Raw genomic sequence first — 23,087 nt, 5'->3', positions numbered from 1 at the left:
AAAAGGATAGCGCCATCGTTACAAACTTTTATAAGCCTCTAAGTTACTCGTAATAGGCTTATATTCTGTTGCTGTTCCCATCTACTGTCATAATTAGTCACAGATAATGAAAATTCTAATATAACGTTCAAGTAAAAATCAATAAAAAGCAAACGAAAAGCGAATCATTTTTACTCTGAGCCTCTGACTGAAGCAAGCAATACAAAACTGAAACATGATAATCTGAATTTGAAAATCGCATACATGAACGTAGCGAACTAGTAACTACAGACTACACAGAACATTACGCTGTAGTATTATCTATCTACATACAATTATAGTACATAGTACATACGTACGTTTTCCATGGACCGTTGTCATGAACTGTACAAAATATTGCGAACACTTCACTAGAGTCACGGTATGCACTGTTAGTGTTGAAATTAAAAGAATATGAGGGGTTGAATTATGTAATTTTGTTATGTTTTTGGACGCATGGCGCGCGATGGACGCGCTCAAACCGACTGCAGGCAGAAATGGCGGCTGTGTGCGCGCGCAACCCGCCCTACGGTTAAGGTGCTGTTGCATTACGACGAGCTGAGAATATTTTCAGCTTTAGGATAAGATTTGCTATTGGACATCACACGATATTGAAAAATGGAAAAGCACGTGGATGTAATTAACGAGTTGTTCGAAGCTATCTGAATACTCTATCGCTCTACATCGAAGTTTTACCTAACTAGGATATCTTAATAAACATCTGTTACTAATCATTTCAAGTTTATATTGCTAAGATAATTTTCTTATTTCACTAACAACATGTTTTTAACTAAATAGACTATACGAAAACGTTGTTTATACAAAACAATTGATTCGCAAACTTGTGTTTTCTTGTTAACGTAACCGCACCTTAATTCAGACAAAAGGCACACACTTTGTAACGTTCAGCGTCACCTTGCCGTGAAACAAACCATACCACTGTATGACCAATCCATTGCTCGCTGGTTTCCTCACAACCATACCGTGTTGACTTACAACCATCAATGTATGTCTTCTCGAGCAATATTTCACAGAAAATAAAAGTTTAATACTCGGACGAGTGATCGGAAAGAAAACGTTGATTCTCATGAACAATGCCTTTTTGGAACTGCATAAGGAATGATAAGCTATGTGACCAACCGTCTCGGCTTCGAGAGACGACTGCTTTTGTGTTTATGACGAGTAATTAGCCTGGAAAAAGACTTTGTGTTGTAATAATATTATAGATAAAAAACACCAGTTTGAAAAATTATTGTGGTGACTTAGCTAGGGGTACTTAGTGGGTAATGATTTAAATTATTATATGAGATTGTGGTTTTAATTGCCATTGTTGTTTGGACGATGTGTGGTAAACATTTTGATTATGTATTCTTGGGTACTTATTCGAAAGAAAAACATTTTGTGCTAGAGGTATCTGGAAAGTTTCTTTTTTGTACAATAAAACGTGAAATTGAAACTTCTGTAATTCTCCCATAGCTCAATTATTATGGCTGAAATAAAAAAAAAATATTTTTCAAAAGGTCTTCAAATGTTTATTGAATCCTACTAATATTATAAATGCGACAGTTTGTATGGATGTTTGTTACTCTTTCACGTAAAAAACTGAACCGATTACAATGAAATTTAGCACACATATAGAGGGTAACTTGGATTAACACATAGGATAGTTTTTATCCCGGAAATCCCACGGGAACGGGAACTATGCGGGTTTTCCTTTGCAAACGCGGGCGAAGCCGCGGGCGGAAATCTAGTGTAATATATTAAATTACACCCAAGATTCCACATTTAGTATAATAGTTCCTAGAGTCGTTACGTTGAGATTTCTATGCACCGTGTACTTGCTTTGTGCTTTATTCTTTATAGTTATATTCATTATAATTCCTTCCTTTTAAGTACTTGCGATATTAGAAAGAAAGAAATTTAGAAAAAAAATATGAAAAGAGTTGAATAAAGGATTTTTGTATCGTTATTTTTTTTTTATTTCCAATAAATGGTATTATTTTTCTTACCCAATTACCTTTTTCTTTATTCCCATATTCAGGCCTTCCTTTTAATTATATCTTACCCACTAGGAAATACGAACTTTAAGCGTTTAGGAAACCTCGTTAAAAATGTTATCAACAGATAAAAAGATGCTCTACATCTGTAAATTTTTATAACCTAACTAGCGGTCTGCCCCGGTACGGCTTCACCCGTGGTACATATTTCACAATAAAATGTAGCCTATGTTCTTTCTCGGGGTCTAAAGATTGTCTGTGCCAAATTTCATCAAAATCGGTTGAAAGGTTTAAGCGGGAAAGCGTAACAGGCAGACAGAGTTACTTTCGCATTTATAATATTACTAGTAGGGATTCAATACTAAAAATTATAACATACCTTCCTACTGATCTTGATATTGTGCCCAGTTAATTTTCTCTTTGTTTGTATGCATGAAAATCTAAGTATAATACTTATAGTTACTTGCGAAGATCCGATATCATTAAAAATCACTACATAGTATAAAACAAAGTCGCTTTCTCTGTCCCTAGTTATGTCCCTATATCCCTTTGTATGCTTAAATCTTTAAAAGTACGCAACGGATTTTGATGCGGTTTTTTTTTAATAGAAGGAGTGATTCAAGAGGAAGGTTTTAGTATATAATTTATTAGGTTTTAGAGAAAGCGGGCGAAGCCGCGGGCGGTAAGCTAGTATAATATAAAAGGTTAATCCTCCGATGTAACTGGGAACATTCGCTTTTAATTTATATAAGGTCGTTTTTCAGACACATCACATACGTTATACATTCATCTCAATTCTCAACACTTATGTATATTTTTGCTAACTTCGCGTTGCACTCAGAAGTTTAAAAGCGTGTAGCCTCTTTCAGAAACAATATTTTCGCCTCTGCACAGTAAACTATTTTAAAGGAATAAGGATTCAACAATCATGTTACACAATTTTTATTAGCTGTGCTGCGCAGTTTCACCCGCGGATGAACGCGGTTAAAAGCAAGAATTTCTACAGTTTTTGTGTTATTATGGTACATAAGCTACATCACTACCTAGTAATTAACCATTAAAATCCATTCAGTGGTTTTTGCGAGAAAGAATAACAAACATACACTCATTCATTCATCCGTATCCGTAGAAAGCAGAGTAGGTACGATAGAAATCCGCAAGCATAGGTGATAGGATGCAGAGTTTAAATTGACGATATTCATTCGTGGCTAATAAGTTTTCTTCGTAGAGTAGAGAATATAACCTACGAGTTACTTCGCGTCAAGTTGGCCATGCCCATATTTTCCTTGTTGATGGTTACCCTAGAGTAGGGGCACATACTTCATAGTTCCCCATTGATGAGTTATGGCGTCTACAATAGGTACGTAACAAGGGTGCGAGGGAAGTTTGTACAAGTCGCTAAGTCTTTAGTCTAGAGGTTAACGCACTCGCAACTTTCAACAAGAGGCGTCATTGGCGCCAAATGTGTTTCCTTGATGTGTATTTTTTTTTGTGTACACAAATATGACAAACAGAAACCTAATCTGATAAGTGATACAGTTGTATAGATTAATGAAGCCATCAATCAAACCACCATCAAACCAATATCTAATTTGTTATCTATTTGCATTGAGTATATAATATAACTAGCTTTCCGCCCGCGGCTTCGCCCGCGTTTTCAAAGAAAAACCCGCATAGTTCCCGTTCCCGAGGGATTTCCGTGATAAAACCTATCCTATCTCTCAAGTTGGATCGAACTGCATATGGTGTGCGAATTTTATTATAATCGGTTAAGTGGTTGTGGAGTCCATTGAGGACAAACATTGTGACACGAGATTTATATATATTAAGATAATGCTACAGAGTTAGAGAGAGAAGTTCTGTTATACAGTCGGTCTAAGTTATGGGTAGATACCTATATATTGCTAAAAACATTTATTTATTCAACTTAAGTTCGGTTAGAAGCACTTTTGAAGTCAAAATATAGAAAATAACAATTTACCACTGATGCTAATTTAAGGAATTAAACTTAACTAAATTAAGAAGAGCCTTTTAAAATTCCTATCCCTTAAAAAAATAAATAGGTTCCGACGTTAATTTTTTTTAAATACCTAACCATAAAAAACACTGTGCTTGAAATTAACTTGTGTCTTTATGAATATTACTTATCCAAATAGGATCGATTAAAGTAAGATTAAAGTATTGTGAAAAAATAAATCCAGACACAGAAAATCACCTTTCTAAACAATACTGAAAATTTCGTCTCATTCGCAACCGTCAGCTGGTCAGAGATAAGACCAAACTATTTTGTTTATTATAATTAAACTAAACAATACAGAATATAATTAAATCTAGAGCACACGCTAATTTCCAGCACCAACACAAAGTTAATCCGGCTAATAATATTTCCTGGACATTCCTGCGTTCGCAACATTTATACAGCCGTTAGTTTTTATTACTGCTTATCCCACAAGGTGTAAAGAGGATTTGGAATAAACTGGCCATAGTTTATCCTAGTTACAAATAATATAAATTACACTTATTTGTAAGCAAAATTCTCAAGCGTTAGAGTAAAATGTTAAATTGCAATAAGTATATTAAGGTATATTATATTTTGTTAGTTTCGAATTCACAAAGCAAGAAATAGGTAAATAAAACAGTCTTCATTCACAAATTTTATTTTAAGCTATAGATTCTATCGCGGGCCTTGAGCGCGGGGACCAAATCGAGAAATTCCGTAACGAAAAACCTCACGCACCCCACTCCGACGGGCTCGGAGGTGTGGCTTGAAGGCATGCTACGCAATAGCTTTACCGCGGGCGCGGCATCACCCCCGAGTGCCACACGTCGTTTTTTTTAATTTTATTTTTATACACAAAGATTACTAATTATCATTTTTTGTGAAGAGAAGAAAGCTGTAAAAAAAGCAAATGTAAATGTTAATTAAATAATTAACGAGCGAAAGACGAGCGATGAGAAACCGTATTACATTATTGAACATTTCAAAAGTAGATAGTACGAATACGTACTATCAGTCATAAAGTATAATATAACTAGCGGTCCGCCCCGGCTCCGCCCGTTGTACATATTTAATATTTATGTTTTCTTTCCATAAGAGCCATCCTCGTACTTCAAGGAATATTATAAGAAAAGAATTATCAAAATCGGTCCACCCGTTTACGCGTGATGCCGTGACCATGGAAAACGGGTTTATCAATTTGTTTGCTGTTTTTCTGTTTTATGCCAATAGTACACCTCAAAATATTCAATATTATCAACATAAGGTATCTTCAACCAGAAAAATACATTAAAAAAAATAATTTTGAATTTTCGCCATAGTACTGAACGAATGGCTTAATGTCAAATTCATGTCAAATTATTTGACATTTTAATGACATAATATGACATCAAGATGTCATTGTACTATAAAGTATAATTTCATAATAATATTCGATATTCTGCCCAAATTTTTGAATTGGTTCACAAAGTTAAAGAGAATACGGTTTCCACATATTTACAAAAAATATGTTAAAAAGCATAATATAGCGATGACAACACAGTATAAGAGATTTACGAAGCTGATAGCAAAGTGGCCTTTGGATACTTCTAAGGGTGAAAGGTTAGTTTTTATATATTTATGAACATGTACAAATGCCAACTTTTTAATGTGCAAAATTTTGTTAATAAGGCACAATGCTCTTTTTCAGAGACCTCGGTAAACTTATACGGGATAAGGTTAAAAGCGCTTTTGAGTCTCCCGCCAACCAGGCTTTGGATTCTGAAGTTTGCACCCAACAATACGCCTCTTTGAACAAACTAGCAGATAATTACTACAAAAACAAATACAAGAGAACAAGGCACAGTTCGGCGACTGGCCTGAACTCTGAAGAGTGTAACCTCGTTTTATCGAATGAAGTTCTAGATTACTTAAAAGAAGAAAACAAAGGATTCTTCCAAAAAATCTTTAACAAAGAATCAAAATGATACGAAGATTTCAATGCCTGCAGTGGGCTGTTCATAAATGTAATTTTTCAACACAAACACGTCCACAAAGAGATCACACACCTGTTATGCTTGATGAAGTAATTAAATACCTAAAACCAGCAGACAATGAAGTTTATATTGACATGACATTTGGAGCGGGAGGCCATTCCACGAAAATTTTGAAATCTGCCAATTGTAAATTGATCACATTAGATAGGGATCCCAATGCTTATGAACGGGCCCAAAAACTAGCGGAGAAATATCCAAATAGAGTGGTGCCACTTCTAGGTAGATTTAGTGAGCTTCCCCATCTATTGAAGGACAATGGCATTAAGCAATCATCAATTGATGGTATATTATTTGATTTTGGATGTTCATCAATGCAATTGGACAATGGAGAACGAGGATTTTCTATTAGCAAGAATGGTCTGTTAGACATGAGGATGGACGCAGGACGAGATCCAAACCAAATAACTGCAAGGGAAGTACTAGCTACAGCCAATGAGAATGAACTGTACAAAATATTCAAAATATATGGCGAAGAAAAGAAAGCTGCCAAAATCGCGCAAACTATCATCCAAGCTAGATATATGATCAAGAACATAGATACGACTCATGAATTAGTAGATATTGTAGACTCTTGCTGTCCTAATGAATTCCGATTGGATAAACTACAACGTCCACAATCAAACGCCACAAAGGTCTTTCAAGCTTTACGAATTTTCGTAAATAATGAACTCAATGAACTGAACTATGGCATGGTATTAGCTAAGTATTATTTGAAACTGAACGGCCGGCTTATCACCATTTGCTTTCATTCCCTTGAAGATACTATAGTTAAGCGACACATTGCTGGTAATATAGTAAATGAAACAGCTAATCCAGTGCCATTGAGGTACTTAAACCCTATGCTAGTTCAAGATCAAGAGACGATAAATAATTTCCTAGATACTCCATGGAAAGCGTTAAATAAACATGTAGATGTACCAACAGAGGAGGAAGTAGACAGGAATCCAAGGAGTCGGAGTGCCAGATTGAGAGCTGCAATAAAAATCAAGTAGTGTATTGTTTTGTAGATAATAGTGTAGTAAATGTTGAAATATGACAGTTTGTTTTATTTAATTCCTTCAATATTGATATTATGTTAATAAATTCAATTGTACGAGAAGAGCAATTAAATATAAGAATTAGCAAATAAATATATTATGTAGATAAGTTATAACTGTAAAACCATACTAATATTATAAATGCGAAAGTAACTCTGTCTGCCTGTCTGGTACTCAATCACGCCTAAACTACTGAATCAATTTTCATGGAATTTGGTATGGAGATATTTTGATACCCGAGAAAGGACATAGGCTACTTTTTATTCCGGGAAAATGACGCAATCCCGGAAATCCCACGGGAACGGGAACTGTGCTGATTTTTCTTTGACGCCGCGGGCGGAAACCTAGTTCTAAATAAATGAAACCGAGTACATGTAGTATTATAATATTATCTAAATAATTCCTTGTGAAACATTCACATTAGGGTCAACTCACACCAAAAGAGCGTCGAAGCGCGGCGAAGCGGAGCGCAGTTTCCGTGTCATATGAATTTTAACTTTATTTTCATTACTATAATACTCATTATCGCATGAGAAGCTCGAACGAGTCGCGCGGATGCCCGCGGCGCCGCTGGAATTCCGTGGAATTCCAGCGGACGGACCGTGCGACTGCGCGAGAAGTCGCGGGAATTCCAGAGAATGCTCGAGCATTCGCGAGCGGCCGCTGGCAATATCCCGCCCCTCGCGCCCGCTCCCCGCACGCGTCTGTGCGCGCGAGCATTCGAACTGCGCAAAGAGCGACCCGTGAATTCATCGCGGGAAGGCGCGCGGATTCCCGCGACTGCTCGAGAAGTCGCTGGAATGCTCGAGAAGTCGCGGGCATCCGCTACTCCGCGCTTCGCCGCGCTGCGCTGCGCTTCGCCGCTCTTTTGGTGTGAGTTGACCCTTACTGTTCTGTGATCTGTACTTAATTTTGTAATCTAAGGACTTAAGAGTTCAGTTGTCTTTACTTATGGTTGACATATAAATACTTTTTTTATTAGCTACCTATTCTCTAAACACGAGTTTATATTTTGAAAACAAGTTTGTTATTTTGTCTTATAAAGTTCTTATACATAATACATTAATTTATAATAGTAATTATTATTTTATCTCCACTAGAAACTGTAGATGAGACTGTAACACAGAACTTTTGCAATAAGGATATTAGAGCCTCATGCATTCATCAACCTATTTGGATTCTCATCCCCGCCCCAAATAAAACAAACAGATGATTTTGAAATATTTATTTCTTTCTATATTACACTGCACTGTAGAGCTGGTAACTATTATCAATTTATCGTTGTATTTTAAATGTAAATTATCAACAAGCTCTTATTTTGTCACTATAGAATAAAAATACGATACAATTTCAATTATTATTTATTTACCAGAAAAATACAGTTGAACATTTGCCATTCTTCAACACTCGGTTTGAAGCAGCATTACAAATGAAACATTCAAAATCAAGCATTTTTTTAGTTATTTCACAACAAAATTAAATTTCATACTGACATTTAAACGAAGCACAAATACAGTCAGCAACGACCAGTACATTTTCTTTTCCGATATAGTAATTACTTTGATGATTTTGATTGATATTACTTTGATGATTTTGATTGATAAAATGATTCAATACCTACTCAGTACAACACAATTTACGTTGCCGACTGTACCACCGCCGGAATGTGGTTACCAATGATATTACGTTTATGGTATTTGAGTATAAGTAATTCCTTCATAAATGTATTTCTAGAATAATAACTATTACGTTAATGACTAAGTACTAAAATTGTTTTAAATAGTGTAAGTAATGATATCGTCTCTTTTTAGCTTAGTTAAAATATTGAGTTAGAGCGAGATGGAATATGGAATTATATTATTTTGAGAAATTACGTAATATCATTAAACATATTAGGTACGCGTAGCTTCATACTGACGACTTAAAATGGCAGTGGCTTATGATTCTCAAAAAGTATATGACACCTTTTTGTTGACCAAATTCATAGAGTATTTGTGAAATTAAATTAAATTTCCCACAAATCATAGACACAGAGTAACTTATTATTGTTTGTTAGAAATCTTTACCAAGTGGAATATCATTAAATATAATCTAACATGAGAAATAGTGAAGCCTAAATTCATAAAATTTTGAGTTGTACTATTAAATAGTGAAATATTAGACTTTAGAGCTAAAAATCGATAAAGCCTCTATGGCTATGAAAAGGTGTCAATAACTTAGAAACTTTACAAGTTTAGGTACTTATAACAAATGAAGTCAACATAATTTCGTTCATCAAATAAAATGCAAAGTAAAATCAGACGCAACATTATTGAGGAAAATAAATCTTTTTGTAGGTTAAAATTTAAATGAAGTATTTTTTATTAATTTCTTAAACTATCAAACACATTTTCCTTAATAATGTCACGTATATTCACTTAATACATATTTATACCATTGAGTTAATATGTATTACGTAGTACATAATATTAACTCAATGATTTATACATACTCTCGATACAATATTCGTTCGTTAAATCAATTATGCATTCTTCGATCGATTTTATTACGATTGTAATTCACAATTATTGCATCCATTTTTTCACTATTAATTTATTTTTATATTATACTAAATGCAATTCTCTTTGAGTACCAAGAGATGAAACTTTTTCAATAATTTGGCAAAAATATTATTTGCAAGAACATATTAAAATGTTTTTATCTGTTTATTTTGATATTTCATACTTGCTTACCGTAGAATAATACGTCTCTCTAAGTTTAGATGATATTTTTTTATATAAATATGAGTCTTTTTTTCTATACAATTAATAATTTTATACATATATGACGGCGCCACCAGCGAAGCTTTAAAAAAATAACGAACGGCGAACCGAACTTGGGTCATTCGTTCGCCGAGTGCACATCTATTACGAGCTTACTATAACTTATTTGTGATATTTATTTTTATTCATGGTCATAATTGTATTAGCAAGTGATTTTGGGGAGACCTTCGTGTTCTTTTAAATCAATCTCGGAGCCTGACGCCTACATATTGATATTTTTTCTAAATTACATACAATTTCAGCCCGAAAATAATCTGCAGTGATGGGATTTTTCTTTATATACATATTTACAATAGATGCAAAGTTTAAGCATTAGCATCCTCCATTCCCGAAAATATTGGATATTTATAAAATATGATTTATTATGATTTTTATTATGAGATACTTAATAATTTAAAACATTATTATTAACGTCCGGTACATTTTCTTTATCTGGTATAATCCTTGATGCATTTATAAGATAAGTAAAAGTTCAATATTTAGTATGTAGTCATAAAGTGAATTTTCTTTACTACACTAACTTTATACGACAAAAGACTTTTGCTTTTATAGTATTAAACTATTTTTTTTAATCCCCATGATGTCCTGCATTTATAGAAGGATCTTTAAAATAAAATACAATGAAAACATAAAATAAAATCCATACAAATAAATTTATAAGCAGTTTACACGACCTTAGTCCATATGGCACTACAAATTTGCGATAAATACCGATCGAATGTGCAAAAATTAAATTCTAAAGTGATATAGAAACCCATTTAATTGAATAAGCGATAAATTCTTAAATTAACATTAACTATGAACTAAGACCGTGTAAACTTTACAATAGGTTAAAAATGTATTTATAAACTTATAGAATATTTTATTAAACCTGAGCAGTTTATATGCTGCAGTAGAAACTTGTTATTTTCATAATATTATTATGTACATTACAATTATATATAGGGATATAATATACTATATTATGTTTTTCTCAGGCCTGATATTTTTTGTTAAAGATCTAGTCATCTTATATTGAAATAAACATTAAATTTTGAATAATTAGTTGTATATGTAAATCTACTAGCCTAAATTGTAATCAGGGCCTAACCAGGCCTGTACCTATCTGAATATTTTGTTGAAACTAATCTTATTATATGTAACGATTTTACCGCCACGGCCCCGAACACATATATTTCAGCGTCATATTCATGTTAATTGTTTAGCAACAGTTAACAATGTTGCTGAATACTTCAACAATATTTAAATGACGGGATGAGAACTTTTATACATTGTGTTGTACCTTGCTAAACAAATGTTAACATCAATACGAGGCTTTATTGAAGTCAATAAACTTTTTACATTTATTGCATAAAATTGTTTAAAACATTACCGGCCGTAGCAACATTTTGTGTAGTAAGAAATTGAAGCCGCTCACCGGGAGAAGGCCGCGTTTTTTTTTTGTTGTTTTATTGTAACTACTACTATTAAATCTGTCCTAGGGCCCGATTGAAACGATTAATGACAACCGAATTAATTTTTTCCTAGGGTTTGGACCCTAGGAAAAAATTAATTCTGTAACTAGTAACTTTTATTGACAATACAGGCCCTAACGCCCTTTTCACGTGCGTCGCCTCTGCACAGGCGCTAGGGCCCGTTTGTAACATTTCACGACTTATCTGCTCTAGGGCCCAATTGTAAATTTTAACGACTACACAGGCCTTAGGGCCCAATTGTAACTTTAAACGACTAAACTGTCCTAGGGCTTTATCGTAACTTGTAACGACTGCGCAGGCACTAGAGCTCGACTGTAACTTAGCGACTACACAAGCCCTAGAGCCCGTTTCACTTCGTATTGTAGCGACAAATCGTTTGCGTTTAACAACTGAAGTTTTCCTAGGGCCTTATTGTAACTGTGTGACATGGCAGGCCCCAGGGCCCGCTAGTCCTACGTGCGGTTGACGGAGGAGAGCACGTTGGCCTTGGCGCGGTCGGTGGCGGCGGCGGCCGCGTCGCGCATCTCCTTCAGCGCGTGCGACACCGCGTGCGGCGCCGGCCGCGGGAACATGTTGTGCAGCACGAAGTTGAACCCGCTCACCTGGTGAACAATTTGTAAAAAGTATATTTATTTTATTTATTTATTTACATTCACATTGCATAAACAATTTACACATATAGTTAATATCATAAAATAATTTTAAAAAATTTTAAAAAAGGTAATGACTGTAAAATTAATTAATGAATTCACAAAAAAAAAACTTTACAGCCACTTTTTTTTGTTCCCTTTAGCGTTAACTACGAGTTGACAAAGGAAAAAAAATCATTAATTTATACAAATGTAACTCAAAACATTCTAGTTCATAGATTTAATATCAAAACTCGACAAAATCGGTCGAGCTGTAGGGTCGAGTGTAGAGTACATTAGTCACTACAGGCTTTACTGTAATCTAAATTTACATTCACTTGCACTCAGAGTAGAATATGTAAACTAAAACAAAATGACAACCAACTTTTTGACAAAACTCACCATCTGAGAAGCATTTTTCCTAAACCGTTCCACGCCAAACGCGCGGATGGCCCGCGAGAATCCGAACACTTGTGAATCGACCCACGCAGAACGAACGCACACGGTTTGGGAGGGCCCTGAGGGACGGTACTCTACTCGCTCTACTACGCTCTGAAAAAGGATTATTTTAATTGTATTTAAAATTGTATTCTATACAAAATAAGCAACAGAACCTGCTAATTGAATAATGTAATAGAAAAGACGGTCTGAGTAATGAGTGTTGCAAAACGATTAGCATTCTGACTTTCTATTTGTAGTTCTTCCTATTAGATGAGTTTCAATGGTATCAATAAACAAACAACTATATTTTTTAACATAAAAGTGGATTAATGTTTAACATAAGATGACTTGACTGGAATTATACACCTACTACCAATAAATAAGTGAAAAACTATTCTCACCATAACTTTAGTGTAACCTAAATTCCTAGTGTACGTGACCAGCACTTTCTTCTCAGGGTCCACAACACTCTCTTCTATAATTTTGACCGATTTTGCATTGAAGAATCTATAATAAATACACAAAGGATTAAATTGTTATAACACACATCACACAGTAGCAGTGCCCTACGTTTTTTTTCGCTCCTATTTGTCTTAGCGTGATATATACTTTGTCTTCTTTATTTAATAGACTTACTAACAGTGAAATAAATTTTCAATTGAAATCCGAGTTCTCGAGCTTAGCGTGTTAAAAGCAAACAAACAAGCTCCTCAGCTTAATAATCTAATATACAGTCTGGAAATTTTCAACGGGCCCTGGATAAAAGTAGGACAGAACAATGTTTGCTGGGACATCTAGTATAAGGATTGATATTAACAAAACAGACATAATTTTTAATTAATATAATGTGTTTTTCTTTTCTACACTAGTGTTGAAAAAATAATGAAATAATTACATTCATATCTGTAAATAAACAAATTATTAAGAACTTAGTGTCATGGCCAATGCTAAATGGATTTATTTCTCAAGGCTTCTAAAACTGTGTTGTCATCACTCATTACTTATCTAAGATATCTCAAATTTTGATGCGATAAAATACATAAGATTGAGATAAATTTAAAATAACACAATGGTATCTCGACATAAACAAGACTTTGAACAGTTCTACAAAAATTAATTATTTATATTATAATTGATATTGAAATTAAAACACAGCCTGAGAAGCAGAAAAGAAAATTATCAGTGCAAGTATTTAGTTATACCTAAAAAGTATTTTTATTTGTAATTTTATTTTTACAATATTGTGTGTAAAATATCAGTATACCTTATGAACATATTTTAATAAAATATCTGTACTATGATTCAGTAACACTAACTTCATTCCTTATTAACACAAGTTGTATAAGCATAAAAAGTTTATCTTATTTAATACAATTTTTATCCAAAAACAATTATAACATCTTAGTGCCCTTACGCACTAGCGGTTAACCGCGGGTTCCCATTTTAAATATGCAACCGCTTATGATTGTACGCACTAATCATAAAAGCGGTTGCATATTAAATGCTAACCGCGCGGTTAGCCGCCCCCGCGGTTAACCGCTAGTGCGTAAGGGCGCTAATACATACAACAATGAATAGACGCAGTACTGTTCAGTCAATAACCTTGCATGTGACCTCACTTAAAACTATTCTATCTTGTTAAGAGCAGCGTTTCAAGGTTTCTAAGGAATTCATTATTGAAAAAATACATGCATTTCAATATATATGTATTTATATATCATTTACACATTTTTATTTTATAAATATGTATCACATAGACGCAAATAAGGAAAAGATGTTGTAGAATATGATAAATAAAACATGTTTTTATTTATTACTCCAATTTAAAACATCGGCAAACATAGAAAAAAATATCATAGAATATTTTATAAATTATGAATAACTGCAGCATAGTATTATTCAAACTTGTATATTCCGCTATTTAATGCAGTTAAAAAAATCATAGCTCTCAGTTATAAATAAGTTGACGTTTATTTTAAAAGTGAACTTGCCTTTCTCCCCATTTTGGTACTCTATTAGTTTTAGTTAACAGTCTTTTTGTGTATAAACATCCATCCTTCACACATCTGCTCCATGTATCCTCGGAAAGCACATGAGTACTGAAATATACAAAACATATTATTAAAGTGAATCATTTCCTTAGCTTTGTAATAGGGATGATCAACAAACACAAGGATATTTTTAACTTGTGTTGTGTATGTATTTATTGGTCCTGAATTTTACATTAACATTAAATTTTATTAATATTTTACCTTAAAATAAATATAGTGTCTTATAAAATTAAGTTCTAGGATTCACTATTAGATTTTATCAATGTTTGCATACCTACATTTTATCAAACTTTTAACAAAATAAACCATAACATCTAATTCAATTTATAATTAGCAATCTACAGGGTTATATGTTAAATTTTAGCTTACTAATAAGAAAAAATACATGCCTTTGTGGATTTGGATACCTCTTCCAGTATCCGCGTGCCACTTGGTCCCAACTAAAATTAAACACAGTCGTATTCTCATAATATCTTGCCATTTTTACGATTTATCACTTTTACCGGAATGGAGAATTGTAAACAAAGAATGACCTCAGTGCGCCATTCTTCACGCGCGAACCTACAAAACAGGAACATACAACTATCACAACAATCAAACACATAGAAATCAATATCATAATATAACTATAATCGCACCGTATCGTATCACGTTACATAAACACGAAATCTAAGTAGGTCAAATGCATATACTCTTCACAGTGTGGACCTTAAAATACTTTAAACCATTTAACTCTCTGACTAAAGTCACGTACTTCAACTTCCAATACGAGCAATATAATAATTAATTTAAAAACATTGGACTATAGATCGAGCGTGGTTATACAATATTATTTATTCAGCACATGTAGTTCATTGAGCGCCATGTGATGGATAAGTTATGTTAAGACAATAATTTAATTACGAAGCAAAATAGGTAACTTAAATTATACAATTAATATTTTACCTGTTTGCCGGAGAAATATAATCACTTGAGCACGTTTACGCGTGGGATAATAAGTGTATCATTTAAGCGCACAGAAATTCTTTTTAAGTCTTTATCAGCTATGATCGATGAGTTATTCACTCAACAAACTAGCGAAGTATTTTGGATAACCATATTATTTTCAGGTGTTTTTGATAAAATTTTGATAAAGTACAGCCACAGATATTTCCAGACTGAATTGAAAACATTACGAAACTTGTACGAAACAGACAATACATTAATATGTCAATGTCATGTGTCATAATATAGCTTCTGGATTCAATCTCTATGTAAATTGTAATATTATTATAATTTATTGGTATTTTATAAGAATATATTCTGGTAGCTCGCCGAATCATGATAGAAGAGTCATCGATCGGGTTAGGTAGAGTCTAACCAAACGGTACACTGAAAAATACCTTAAGAAAGAATAGCTATCGAATAAGTCTCGCCTTGGGTCTCATAAAATAATGTGTGCGTGTACTAGTGTACACACTACACACGTAAGAAGTGAAACTTCTTTATGAACTTATTTTTCAAAAAATAATTTAGAGCTAGCGCGCACGAGCAACTTTGTCTCCGCAACTATTTTGTCTCCGCAACTTTTTTGTCTCTCCACCCATGGGCTAGTATGAAAGCGCGCGCACGTAGCGACGCAACTCCCCATACAAATTGATGGGAGAGACAAAATAGTTGCGGAGACAAAGTTGCTCGTGCGCGCTGGCTCTTACTTTACAGAAATACGTCAAAGAGCCAGCGCGCACGAGCTTTGTCTCCGCAACTATTTTGTCTCTCCCATCAATTGTATGGGGAGTTGCGTCGCTACGTGCGCGCACTTTCATACTAGCCCATGGGTGAGAGAGACAAAATAGTTGCGGAGACAGAATAGTTGCGGAGACAAAGTTGCTCGTGCGTGCTGGCTCACGGAAAATTATAACACGTAACGAAAAAATGGTACACTAAATTTTTTTCCAACCCCGATAAACAAGTTTCACTTCAATTATGATTTGTGGAGATAATAAAAGGTGCCTTTAGATCTTAGCTGTGGATCTAAGCCTTTAGATAACTTAGATCCACACTTAGATCCTAGATCCTTCCTTCCATAGATATTTCTAATCCATCCTTTTTCTTCAATAAATACTAATAAAATAAATAATATTTGAAAAATTTACACTTCATTTATTTACTGACAAGGATGTCATAATAATTGTAGGTATGTAATAATTTATGTTGTAATTTAAACTTTAGAATTGAATTAATTATATTTTAATTTCAATATGCGCAATGAATGAATACAAGGAATATTTACAAAAATTACGCAGATGGACACTAAATACAAGTCATTTCATTTTGAATAATGACAAGGATCCCGTATTCATACACTATGTGAAACTACTTCTTGAAGTAGAATATAAAGATGGGTCATATTATACATATTACGGAGAAATAAAAAAGATTGTTAACATTTTTCTCATTCACTGGACTGATGTTATGAATCAAGCAATCATAGAAGCAGACCGGCTTAGTCATAATGCTTTTAAACATGAACTCCTAGAAATCATAGAAAGAACGATTAAATTTCATCAAGCTCAACAAGTAGATTTCGGTAAACATTTCCTTCCAATTGAAACACTTCGAGAAAAGAATACATTTGAAGAAGTAGAAAAAATATATCATCGTTTCATGGGAGAGTTATACATTATAAGGGAGATTATTAAAAAGTTCGACACACCAGAAAAAGTGCATAATTTTGCAAAAGAGCACTTTCCTATATCGCTCAAACATAAAAATACTTTATTTGCTTTTACGTATGAATATATCACGTTATTGTTAGCTAGGAATGTAAGTATTACACACACACACAATATAATAATTATTAATAATATCATGTCGCCATTGCTATAAAAATTGTCTAAATGAGAAATCTATGTTCAGATCAACAAGATACGCGTAAGTTTGGAAGAAATCCACAAACGGATGCAATCGAATCTCTATAGCATTCAAGAAGAATGTAATGCAAGTCTCAGCAGCCTGCTTCATCAGCTCTACGACAAAAATAAGGAGCACTTGACGATATTCAGACAAGATATCCGTTCTTCGTTCGATATTGCTGAAGTGATTTTTTTCATATCTCTTCAAAGTAGACTACTTAAATCATCTTTCATAATTTTCTATTTCTATCATATAAACCAATAGATAACTATTTCTTTGTTGCTAATTAATATAGATGCATAAAATTCTTAAAGGTTCAACGAAGTATATCAATTATAAAAGATAAAATCGAGGACTCAAAACACGTGCCCACAGAACGTTTAAAAGAAGAAGTCAATTATTGGCGGGAAAGAGTTTTCGAATTTAACGTTATCTACAAAACTATGATGAAGTTGAAAGAAGAGAAGGACGCATTGACGGTAGATGAAAAAATGTTTCTAGAGTACGCCATTTTATTGCTTTTTAACATATTATTATATTATTTCTTATCGGAATATAAAATTACTTCCGTTGGCTTACAAAATAACAATTTTAAAGAGTTTTAGAGAATCCAGAGAGGAAATACGAACCGGAAGTTGTTCTTGATGATAGTGACAAACAGAAGGTGGAACGCTTGCATAAATTAACATTGAATGCCGCGAAAGCTCTTTTTACATTTTTTACGTTAAAAGGTATAAAGAAAGCTTTTAATTTATTACTCCTTAGCATTAAGGCAACTTTAAAATTTCGAAGCATAGAAAATAATAAATTTCGTTTCCTATTGGTGTGCACTGTGCAGATATTATATACGTGAAGGATCACAAGCATTAAAGTTTTAATAATTTTTTTTTATATACTTATTACACATATATATAGATATTTTTTTAACGTACATACTTTAATATTTAACGTACTTTAATGAATAAAGAAATTTTATTTTAAGGACCAGACAGGAAGTTTTACAAAGACAGAATAATTGGTACGTACTATATAGACGAATATGGGCACCAAGTTTACATGTACGACTATGGGCTCAACATGTATCACGTCGATTGCAAAGGGCAATTCGTCGATGTAACTATATTGTTCAGTTCACTCTATCAATCACTCATTCAGTTATCTTTGTAGAGTTTTATAATAAAACGTAATTAAAATCGATACAGTAGTAAGTACTCCATACATATTTGAGTTTATCGCGAACATATAAATGAAGCGGACAAGTTTGTTTGTAATACAGTAATGTAGACTATATTTATATGAAATTAAGCAAAACTATATTTATGGTGAAGCGGTTGAAAGAGACAAACATGCAATGTTCTTGATGGTGTATATGCTCTTGCTTGCTTTTTTGCAGTATCATAATCCTCATTTTAAATACAGTTTCAGAAGCACGAAAACGACCTATACTTCTACGACACATTCGGGCGCTACATAATCAAAAATGGCGAACAATTGTATCAAATCGCGCCATGCAGTAGTCTTTACAAACTTGACAATGACATAAGAGTCAAAGTGACGCAAGACTGCGGCCATTCTGAACGAGTGAACAAAGATTGTAAGATGCAAGTCAAAGATCCGTTTGATGTGGAGATGTTGCCTCAATGTAAACCTGTGGATACTAGAGGTTGAATCTCTTTCGAATCTGGATTGAAATGTTCATACAAAAACTCCTTTGAAACGGCTTGACCGATTTTTATTAATTTATTTTACTAGCTTACCGCCCGCGGCTTCACCAGCGTAGTCATAGGAAATTCCCATGGAAATGAGATTCTTCATTGCGAAGAAAAGTAGCATATGCCACTCTACTCCAAATATCTTCAGTCACAAAATTCATATCATAAAATCGCAAAAAAATAATTATTAGTAACATTTTCATAAGGAATACACATTCTTCTTTTAGGAAAGTTAGACACGGAAACAGTAAATTATCTCTGGGAGAATTTCGGGCATATTCTTCCAGAAGCTCTGCTGGATGTAGCTAAAGCACAGCCTAAGAGACCAATTCATTATCTTGCACATAAACTGTTGTACCACAAGTAAGATATACAATTCTGTTTATACAAATATTTTTTTTTTTGCATTAATAAGTACTTTGTTTGTATTTTTGCACTATCCCATAATCTTCTTGCCTTTTCCTCTCCCGCCAGGTTGCCTGGTAGAGATTGCTGTTTAGCAATAAGGCCGCCTTTTGGGCAATTTATGCTTTTGTATTACTACTTCCTTTTGTATACTATTGTTTGATCATATTTTGCACAATAAAGAATTATCTATACATATCTATACATATAATAAATCTGTAGAAGGGTCAATTCTGTACATTGAAAATATAGAAAAAATAAATACCAGGGAGTGTTACTGGATCGATACCAAACCCAAATATGTGATTAAAAAAATTTTTGTCTGTCTGTCTGTCTGTCTGTCTGTATGTGAAGGCATCACGTGAAAACTAACGGTTCGATTTCGATGAAACTTGGTATAATTATACCTTATTATCCTGGGCGTAAAATAGGATACTTTTTATCCTGGTAAAATACGTAGAAAAAAATTAATCTTAATTTTTCAGTTTTATCCATAGACGTTGTTCTGTAGAACTGCGAACACACGTTGCGTATTATTATAGGCCTAGCCGTATTTGGGTCCAATAGATATTTATAAGATATCATTGTTAGAGTTACTCAAAATGGAGAAATAAACCATCCACGCGAAGACCGACATCCGCGCGGACGGAGTCGCGGGCGGATGCTAGTATCTAATAAATCTGTAGAAGGGTCAATTCTGTACATTGAAAATATTGAAAAAATAAATAGCAGGTGTTACTGGATCGATACCAAGCCCAAATATGTGATTAAAAAAATTTTTGTCTGTCTGTCTGTATGTTCAGGCATCACGTGAAAACTAACGGTTCGATTTCGATGAAACTTGGTATAATTATAACTTATTATCCTGGGCATAAAATAGGATACTTTTTATCCCGGAAAAATACGTAGAAAAAAAAATCTTAATTTATCTTAATTTTTCCGCGCGGACGGAGTCGCGGGCGGAAGCTAGTAAATAAATAAAATAAATAAATTCTTGCTATTTATGTAAAGTATCTTGTGATGCAAATATAGAGTTACTAGTTTTTTACCCGCGGCATCGCTCGCGCTGTCAAAGAAAAACTCGCATAGTTCCCGTTCCCGTGGGATTTCCGGGATAAAACCTATCCTATGTCCTTTCTCGGGTATCAAAATATCTCTATACAAAATTTCATGCAAATTGGTTCAGTAGTAGTATAGTATTAAGGCGTGATTGAGTAACAGACAGACAGACAGACAGAGTTACTTTCGCATTTATAATACACTCACCGGCACGGAATCTTGGCCACTTACAAATTTGCCGATAAAAAAAGTTTGAAGTGTTTTTCACGATTTTTTTGTATGCAGATATGTTAACATATTATTTGTTTAATTTTATGGTAAGAAATCATTGAGTTTGAGAATAATCTTTTACCACTTTTTAAGAGTTACTCGAAATTTGTGATATGTGCGGTTAAGCCGAAGTTACGAATTGTTCGTTTTAAACTTTTTTTTATATCATTTATGCCATTTTAAGATATTGTTATTGTTGTACTGTAGTCAATGATCATAACAAACAATAAAAAATGCCATTAACATCTGAACAACCTACTCAGGCCATCACAATGATAGACCAATAACTGCCGCAACGTAAAGTACCTAATGTACAGTATGTACCTCGTTCAGCGATGCACTATGCATGGAGAAGATACCAGGAGACTGGCAGCCACATGTGCAGATCAGGAAATGAAGGTGTGAGGTGCACATCAGCTCGAGAAGACCCGTTTATTGTTCGAGAGATACTCAGAAATGGCTTTCTGACAGTTTTTAGGATACGCCACCGGCTCTAAAACACCAGGATAATAAATGTGAGTGAGCAATCGGAAAGAAGACTAATGAAAGAAGTTAATTTGAAGGTTTGCAGACCAGCACGCCGTCCAGAACTCCTCAGACATCACAGAGAAGCACGTCTTCGTTTTGCACGAGAACATGAAAACTGGACCCACAGCCAGTGCGCTCGTGGGGTGTTCACAGATGGCTGCTAAGGCACTTTACGAGCTTCTGATAGCCAACAGTCAGTATAGAGGAGACGAGAAGAGAGGTTTTCACACATCACCACACTCAAAATGCGATTTTTCATGGAGGGTCAATAATGGTATGGGGAGGTATAAGTTCCGATGCTCGCACGGAGTTATTTATCGTAGATAATGGCTTAAATTTGATCAGGTACATGGAGGAAATTCTCCAGGAACATGTTCAGCCCTATTACAGGTTTATCAGTGAAGAAAATTTGCTACTTATACACTATAACGCACGTCCGCGTGTCATACGATACGTATAAGAGTACCTTCAAGAGGTTATTATTGAAAAATTGTAGTGGCCAGCTCGTAGCCCGGATCTTAATCCAATAGAACACATCTGGGACATGCTTAAAAGAAACATAAAGTTCGATTCCAACCCAGCACTAATGTTAGATGAGCTTAGAAATACAGCTGGGGCCGTTTGGTACACTATAGCTCAAGTGGTCTCCAAAAATGTCTTCTAGAGTATGCCAGACTGGATGCAAAGTGTTTAAGGCAAGAGAAGGAAACACCCTTTATTGAAAGGTTCAATTTTTTTATGGAAACGTTCTTTCTAATTTTTTAGCATTTTTTAAGAAATCATTTAAATTTCACAGGAAAAGCGTAAATTCTTGTTTAATTCATATCTACTCGGTAGTACTTCTTATTAACTTCCAATTATTACTAAAAGTTAGTAAAAACATTAAAGTAACTAGTTTTGATTAAATTTTTATTGAATTATGTAGTAGAAAAGAAATAGTGTTATTTTACGCAAAAATTTGCAGTGGCCAAGATTCCGTGCCGGTGAGTGTATTAATAATTTGTTAACTGTTCCATTTTTTTTCCTCTTTACTTGGCAAAACATATAAAAATTTGTGTTGTTTAATTATTATTTAGATATAGAAGAACTCCAACTGAAATACAAAAGGAGAAACAAAGCGCTCACGAGTATAGAGAAGCAATTCTTCGAAAACGAAAAGAAGTGAGTTAACAAAATGTTATGATAATAATCTCTTTTCAATTCAGTAGAAGTTCATCACATAATTATTTACTATGAATTAATAAAATAATTATTATTATCATAATATTATAGGCTTTTCATTGTAGTCATAAGGACTTTTTTATTATCATTGGAGTTTACAAAAATAAAAAAGACGTGTGGCACTCGGGGACTGCCGCGGAAAAGCTATTGCATAGCATGCCTTCAAGCCACACCTCCGTGCCCGTCGGAGTGGGGAGCGTGGTTTTTTCGTTACGGAATTTCTCGATTCAGTCCCCGCGCTCAAGGCCCGCGATAGAAGCTATGCAATAGCTTAAAATTCTTTTTTCCTACAGGAAACCATAAAATTGAGTAAACAATGGAAGGAGAAGCAAGTGAAACATAGGAAGCCGGAGGAATCCGACGATACGGAGCAGTGGTTACACTACAACACATATGTCGCGAAGCAAGAGTTTATCAGATGTTTGGAAAATTATAACGTTTAACTTGTATGTTGTTAATGTTTGTTTCAAAATTGTTTTCTAAAGAAAAAAGTTG

At 34.0% G+C, this 23,087-nt stretch overlaps 4 protein-coding genes across 5 annotated transcripts in view; 2 read left to right on the top strand and 2 right to left on the bottom strand.

Annotated features, from left to right (window-relative positions):
* The window catches only part of LOC123699485 (neurexin-1), a 94,796-nt gene extending 94,307 nt beyond the window's left edge, over positions 1 to 489 (bottom strand). The window contains exon 1 of the mRNA XM_045646432.1: positions 339 to 489. The gene's annotated coding sequence lies outside the window, so the exon portion shown is untranslated. The remainder of the gene's footprint in view (positions 1 to 338) is intronic.
* Positions 490 to 5,429: 4,940 nt separating this feature from the next.
* Positions 5,430 to 7,083, top strand: LOC123699819 (probable methyltransferase-like protein 15 homolog). Its single transcript, XM_045646852.1, is given in 3 exon segments — positions 5,430 to 5,613; positions 5,702 to 6,000; positions 6,051 to 7,083. Coding segments are annotated over 3 exon segments (1,359 nt in total). The 5' UTR covers positions 5,430 to 5,542; the 3' UTR covers positions 7,040 to 7,083.
* Positions 7,084 to 11,515: 4,432 nt separating this feature from the next.
* LOC123699653 (protein preli-like) lies at positions 11,516 to 15,669 on the bottom strand. 2 transcript variants are annotated; one of them, XM_045646656.1, is made up of 6 exons: positions 15,448 to 15,669; positions 14,892 to 15,063; positions 14,443 to 14,550; positions 12,853 to 12,958; positions 12,413 to 12,562; positions 11,516 to 11,983 (listed from the first exon to the last, which is right to left on the bottom strand). In XM_045646656.1, the coding sequence occupies exons 2-6, from the start codon at positions 14,981 to 14,983 to the stop codon at positions 11,834 to 11,836; spliced, it is 606 nt and encodes a 201-aa protein (XP_045502612.1). In that variant the 5' UTR covers positions 14,984 to 15,063; positions 15,448 to 15,669; the 3' UTR covers positions 11,516 to 11,833. The 2 variants fall into 2 exon arrangements, with proteins under 2 accessions (XP_045502612.1, XP_045502613.1); XM_045646657.1 differs by lacking the exon at positions 15,448 to 15,669 and adding an exon at positions 15,141 to 15,320.
* Positions 15,670 to 16,714: 1,045 nt separating this feature from the next.
* On the top strand, positions 16,715 to 23,035 carry LOC123699924. The gene is made up of 9 exons (XM_045646973.1): positions 16,715 to 17,307; positions 17,401 to 17,580; positions 17,712 to 17,899; positions 17,995 to 18,128; positions 18,380 to 18,510; positions 18,817 to 19,060; positions 19,337 to 19,472; positions 22,448 to 22,532; positions 22,886 to 23,035. The coding sequence occupies exons 1-9, from the start codon at positions 16,750 to 16,752 to the stop codon at positions 23,033 to 23,035; spliced, it is 1,806 nt and encodes a 601-aa protein (XP_045502929.1). The 5' UTR covers positions 16,715 to 16,749.
* The last annotated feature ends 52 nt before the right edge of the window (positions 23,036 to 23,087 follow it).

The sequence above is a fragment of the Colias croceus genome, chromosome 18, assembly GCF_905220415.1.
Source record: "Colias croceus chromosome 18, ilColCroc2.1".
Classification (NCBI taxonomy): domain Eukaryota; kingdom Metazoa; phylum Arthropoda; class Insecta; order Lepidoptera; family Pieridae; genus Colias; species Colias croceus.
The sequence above is the reverse complement of the archived record's forward strand: the minus strand, read 5'-3'. Positions and strand labels throughout refer to the sequence as shown.

What these genes read in the sequence shown, in the direction of transcription:
- LOC123699653 (XM_045646656.1), bottom strand. Translation starts at nt 14,983, where the DNA reads ATGGCAAGATATTATGAGAATACGACTGTGTTTAATTTTAGTTGGGAC. An exon ending in AGGTATCCAAATCCACAAAG is followed by an intron (nt 14,551 to 14,891) that starts GCATGTATTTTT and finishes TGTATATTTCAG; the next exon opens with TACTCATGTGCTTTCCGAGG. An exon ending in GGAAAAATGCTTCTCAGATG is followed by an intron (nt 11,984 to 12,412) that starts GTGAGTTTTGTC and finishes ATTGTTCACCAG; the next exon opens with GTGAGCGGGTTCAACTTCGT.
- LOC123699924 (XM_045646973.1), top strand. Translation starts at nt 16,750, where the DNA reads ATGAATGAATACAAGGAATATTTACAAAAATTACGCAGATGGACACTA. An exon ending in CGTTATTGTTAGCTAGGAAT is followed by an intron (nt 17,308 to 17,400) that starts GTAAGTATTACA and finishes ATCTATGTTCAG; the next exon opens with ATCAACAAGATACGCGTAAG. An exon ending in GCAAAGGGCAATTCGTCGAT is followed by an intron (nt 18,511 to 18,816) that starts GTAACTATATTG and finishes TTTTAAATACAG; the next exon opens with TTTCAGAAGCACGAAAACGA.